Source organism: Saccopteryx bilineata, chromosome 3, assembly GCF_036850765.1.
Source record: "Saccopteryx bilineata isolate mSacBil1 chromosome 3, mSacBil1_pri_phased_curated, whole genome shotgun sequence".
NCBI classification, from domain to species: domain Eukaryota; kingdom Metazoa; phylum Chordata; class Mammalia; order Chiroptera; family Emballonuridae; genus Saccopteryx; species Saccopteryx bilineata.
In genome coordinates, this window is record NC_089492.1 from 87,446,625 (window position 1) to 87,452,624 (window position 6,000).

Here is a 6,000-nt window from a genome sequence, read left to right on the forward strand (position 1 = left end):
TTTCTTCTTAATTTTAAATCCTTCCAATGAATCTATAAACAATGTCCTGGGGGGGGGGGGAGTGGTTCCTGAGTAGGGAAGTGCATATCCTTGCTTAAATACTAGGACCTAGAGGCCACTAGAAGTTAGAGCCCAAGCACGAGACCTTGACCGTCAGCTGAGCAACAGCATTTCTGTCATCTGGCAGAAGTAACTGGGAGGCTTCGCCAAGATCTGAAATTTCACTTGATGGCCCTGACGGGTAGGTCCTGAGGCACACTAGGTATTGTTTAGCAGGGTTGGGTGGGTGTTTGTTTCCTCCCCTTCCTTAAAACCTTCACTTAATTTGAGAATTTTGAAATTTATTTCCTCACTTGAGCAGCTGAACGAGTTTAAGGGCAATAACTGTATGCTCCAGTTTACTGAAGATATTCAGGAGTGCTCAGGCAGAATAGAAGCAGCTGGTAAGAAGAGACAATCAGGGTTCTGAAGGGGGGCAGGTGTCAGAGCCAGTGTGGAGAGGTTGGTGGCAGGAGCACGTGCTGCAGAGAAAGGGGGAGGAGAGGGCGGTCTGAGCATACGCACACGCGTGGTTATGCACAAGGTGACCTGTTGGTGTGAATAGACAGTATCGGGACCTGTATGTTTTCTGTGAAAATAAAAATGAAGCTTTACTGACTTCTACAGACTGAGTCTTAGTACCAGTTTGAAATATATATATTATATATATATATTATATATATATGTTTATATATATACTTTTGAGATTAAAGACTCAATTTTAAAAGTTATTTGTTATTTATAGAATATATGACCAAAATGTATGGTGATCGGTGTTGTAAGGAACAAAAGAAAGATGTTAGATGCTGGCTGGTTCAGGGGTCAACTGTATACACACACACACACACACACACACACACACACACACACACTTAAATCCAGATTAGTGTAGTATTACAATAGCAAAAAGTTTAAAATATCAAACAGTAGTATAGTCTAATATTGCTATTTAGAATAAAAAAATTGTGAACATAAAATAGTCTGTTTTGCGACTGAGTTGTGCACAGGCAGCGGGATGAACAGGAGGGCACGCGCTGCGTGGCTCGGGCACTGAGCGTTTTCCTTCCCCGCGCAGGTCCAAGTCGGCCCTGCGGCGCAGCTGGAGCAGCACGGCGGCCGGCGCGGACGGGGGCGCCCGGCTGCATGAGGGCGCCCAGGTCCTCCTCACCAGCTCCAATGAGATGGGCACCGTGCGCTACGTGGGCCCCACCGACTTTGCTGCCGGCATCTGGCTGGGACTTGAGCTCCGGAGCGCCAAGGGGAAGAACGACGGAGCAGTGGGTGACACGCGCTATTTCACCTGTAGGCCAAACCACGGCGTTTTAGTTAGGCCGAGCCGAGTTACCTATCGGGGAATAAATGGGTCAAAGCTTGTGGATGAGAACTGTTGAATGAAACTGCTGGAGTATTCAGTGAGCGCAAGAGGGAGTGTATGCATGAGCGTATACATACATGGATACACACACGTACATGCATGACATAAAATAGAGTCCGTGGCAAATGTCGACTTTCCTTAGCCATTTAAAATGTTTGAAAATATGGCTGTGTTTTTAAAAATGGTGATAATTCACAGAGGCTCCTTTGAAAAGCCCACTATATGAACTGTGGGAATCATGGTTCTCTTAAAACAGCTTTGAAATAAGCATTTTTAAAAAGTTTTGGAAGCTTTCGACCCAAGAAAATCCTGAGACTTAGGAAACAACGTGCCATTAGGTGACCAGCTGATGATGCTTACTGTTTCATTTTTGCACCCGATACTGGATTTTTCATATGCCACAGCTGGGAAGGTTTTCGCTTGTTTTGGTTTATGTATGATGTTCATATTACCTTTTCCTGTCAAATATTTTTGGGGTTTTTATTTCTGCACTAGTAAGTACAATAAGAGAACAATAGTAGCTCTGTGACTAGTGTATTTTTCATATTTTGGGGCAAAATTATTTACCCTTTTAGAGTGCCTCGTCTAAAGATATGTTAGAATCTTGGAGTTGCATGGGGCCTTCGAGCCTCTTGAACTCAGCCTGTCGTCCACTGCCAAGTGTAGAAATGGGAGTCTAAAGCAGTTCTTACTTGTGATCACTGACTAGTTGGCTAACGGGGCTGAGGCTAGCGCGTGGCTCCCTGATCTGTGGCTCATGCTCTTCCTCTGTACAAAGTGTATAACCTCAGACTATACTGTGTTGGTGACGCCCTCATCTGGATGGACTAGGTTTATGAATTCAAGTCATTGGAATTTTTTGCACATACTTATTTAACTTCCTGATTGGACCTATCTCTAAAACACACACCCATGCACGCGTGCGCACACGTACGCACACACACACACGAAGCACTTTTAAAACATGATGCACTTTCATCTTTGCCATCATTTTCTCCTGGAATATGAAAGGCATTAAAATTTTATATTTAAGAGAAGAGTGCAAATTATGCTATATTAGGAAGAATGTAGTAGCTATTCATCTAAATGTTTATGATTTCTCGAGGTTTTTTCTTTTCTTATTCGTAAAGTTGGTGTTTGCTATTGTTGCTGTTTTTGTATTTTCAATTGTTGCAAATTCATCCTGTTATAAAGCTACAGAACTGTATCATGTTTTTATTTTCTTTATTGAGCACATGTTAACAAGTAAAGCTTCATAACAGAGTGTTGTAATAATGCAAAACCTTTGTGTTGTGGATACGTATTGAAGTTTATGGTCCTATATGTGTAATGATTTATCTCTAATTATAGATATTTAGACCTTAAACTACAATAGAAATAGTGGAACAGTTTGCTTTATAATATTAAAATCATCCTTCAGAATGGAGCTCACTTAGTGCTTAGAAAAAATACGTTGAACTCTTTTGCAATATACTATTTAAAATCAAAATTCTGTTGTTTTGCTGCCTTTTTAAAAAGAAGTGTGGCACTTCGAATATTGCTAGAACTATTTTCCTGAAATACATTTGCAAAATAAGGCTGCTTTATAATCAAAGAATATTTTTATTGATTGAAGAAAATGACTACTATTCAAAAGTAAACTTATTTTATTATATAGCTTATTTCTTAAAGACTCTATTTATACCTTAACATGAAATTCATTGATTATACTGAACTGGGGTGTCTATAATTCTTCTCGTTAAATATAAAACACTGTAAGTCAGAAACAACAATGCCAACACTGAATTTATTTTGAGATCAGAGAACCAACTGTTCTCATGTTTAGATTAGGATTATTAAATCTGTGTAATGTGTATGTTTACAGATACTATACATACAAATTTGGTGTTTTCATTTGTGTTTTGCTTATTAAATGTCAAAGTTCACTTCTTGAGCATTAATAAAGAGGGAAGCTGTTTTGGTTTTGGAAGGGCATCTAGTCATTTGTGTCACCTGCCTGCTGCTCTGCTCGTCTCAGGAACTCAGTACAGATGCTTACTACTTAAACTTTTCATTCCGTACAGTAAGGACTTGGATTTGCCCTGTCCCGGTAAAGAGTCTTAAAAAGGGTCATGCTTTCTACTTAACAAGTAAAGTTATGTTTCTAACCACCCCTTGTTCTGTTGTTTTGATGGACAGAGAGCCATTTAAGAAAATAATGTGTTTCTACAGTTTTCTAAAATTGCTTAACTGTCAACCAGTGGGATTTCATTTGTTTGTTTAAGGTGGGATAGAACACTTTGAATTCAGATTTTTAAAAATATATAAATTATCTACATTCTACTAAAAACTTTGTTTCAATATTTTAGGGTAATTTGGTGGAAATATTTTAAAGTACTTCAAAGTGTTCAGATAACAGATGTTTGTTGAATCTGAACCGAGACACGTAATGTTGGTGCGAGTCCCCTCACCAGCCTCTTCTGAACCCCCTACCCCCCTTCATATTTAATTTTTCTCCTGAGCATTTGGCACCCTTGGTCACGGTGAATGTTTTGCTTGTTCTCTCTCTTCCCTCGCTGGGTCGATGGGTGGGTATTTGGCTGTTTTGCTCATCGCGATGCTCCTGACACCCGGAATAATATTTGGCTCCTCGGAGGTGCTTGGTAATAATGTTCACTGCATGAACAGAGGCAGGGCAGGCTGCCGGGGGCTTACAGCGGAGAGACTGTCCACGAGCTTCAGAGGGGCCTCCAGAGAGCTGGCTGCAGAACCGGAGGCTTTTCTAGGCAAGGGAGGTAAGAGGGCAAGAAAGGTTTGCATCGTGTAGCCCAGCTTTACCCCCAAATAGTGACCTGATGAAGACAGGAAATGCTGGGTGTCAGGAGCAGACAAGGGGACAATAAAGACACAGCAGGATCATCTAAGCAGTGGTCGGCAAACTGCAGCTCGCGAGCCACACGCAGCTCTTTGGCCCCTTGAGTGTGGCTCTTCCACACAGGGTACTCCACTCTAATTAAGTTAATAACAATGTACCTACCTATATAGTTTAAGTTTAAAAAATTTGGCTCTCAAAAAGAAATTTCAATCGTTGTACTGTTGATATTTGGCTCTGTTGACTAATGAGTTTGTCAACCATTGATAAAGGCGTCCGCCTTTATGTTTTCCCCGGGGCCGGCTCTGAATTCCTGTGTTTCTGTGATAATCATTTAGAGAACAAAGTGATAGGTGTGCTCTAACATGGAGAGTGAACTGGAGCTCACCTGAGTGTGCATAGCCCTGGGCTTGGGTCCAAGCACTCTATTTCAGAGTTTTATTTTGGACCTGCCTATGTAGAGTATGTGAGGATGTTATTTAAGCCACAGTGACCGCTGGCTAGAGACCTACTGTGTTAAGAAATATTATTAAGAAACAGATCTGCATAAGTTAACAACCACTTGTCATTTGTTATCTAAGTGAGTCATTCATAGATGTGTAATATGTATCACCGTATTGCAAGCCAGCAGAATTTACTTTTTATTTTTCTTCATGCCTTTTGCTTCACTACACTTAACTGAAAATTCGAATACATTAGTTAATATAAAACTCACATTATCACACGTATTTTTAATAATTGTTTAATGATACCCCTTGGTACATACAGAGACCCTTATTTACAAACAATATCACATCAGCTGCTTGAATATACAGCAGACATTCCTAATGAAGCTTGTGTGTAGGCTGAACAAGTTGGACATGTCAAGAGTTTATTACAAGCAGGGTAAGATGCCTTTGCATAGGCAAAAAGAACTTCTACCATTTTTGCTAATGCTCCTTGTTACAGGAGGGAAAAAGAGGTGTGTGTGGAGGAGTTGGCGTGCCGGGCACATGTTACAACAGCGGGTTTTCATTATGCCTGGGAAAAGTGAAACTCTCTGTTTATAGCCTCTCCCTTGAGGAGAAAGGCACTGGGGTGCGGGGACCCTTTTCCCTCTTACCCCTTTAGAGCGTCTTACAGTGGATAGAGTTTTCATGAAGCAGCAGCGAGTTCCATCACTTACTCTACATTGAGAACAGGGAAGTGTGGGCGTGGGGGTGCCGAGGGCGGGCAGTAGGTTTCGAATTGTATCAGTCAAGATATTTTAGGTGTTTAAATTGAGGCTATTAGCTTAAACTAGAACTTGTTCCCAGTGATCAGTGGTGTCATTTGAAAAACGCTGAAAAATTTGGTTTGAGTTCAGCTCTAAAACCCTAAACGAGCCCAGACAGAGAGGGTGTTGCTGCTATAAATATTTAGGTATTTACACACGCGCTCACCCCTTCAGCTTCTTTGTCGGGAGGAATGTGGTCTGACAAGTGGGTAGGGAGTCAGAGTTACTTGAATTGGATAAATAAAATTAAATGGAGAGTCTCAGACATCTACTTGTACTAAATTGGAACTTGAAGCCGCTCTAAAGTGCAGGCAGTTTAAAGAGCCAGGTGCTGTGTTCTTGACTTGCGTCAAATCTCACAGAGGTTAAGTTCTTTCAACTCCGGCCTACCAGAGTTTGTCATGCCTGAACAGAGTTCGTCTTGAAGACTGAACTCATTACTTTTCATGTAACAAATCAAAACAGACTGACACGGAAATA

General features: G+C 41.0%; 1 protein-coding gene across 6 annotated transcripts in view; it reads left to right on the forward strand.

Annotated features, from left to right (window-relative positions):
- The window catches only part of CLIP4 (CAP-Gly domain containing linker protein family member 4), a 73,068-nt gene extending 69,695 nt beyond the window's left edge, over positions 1 to 3,373 (forward strand). For 5 of the 6 annotated variants that reach the window (XM_066266815.1, XM_066266818.1, XM_066266819.1 and 2 more), the window contains one exon: positions 1,115 to 3,373. In XM_066266815.1, the coding sequence (XP_066122912.1) occupies positions 1,115 to 1,430 (316 nt within the window). In that variant the 3' untranslated portion in view covers positions 1,431 to 3,373. Of the gene's footprint in view, positions 1 to 105; positions 242 to 1,114 lie in introns of all 6 variants that reach the window. The other variant, XR_010730266.1, reaches the window with a different exon arrangement.
- The last annotated feature ends 2,627 nt before the right edge of the window (positions 3,374 to 6,000 follow it).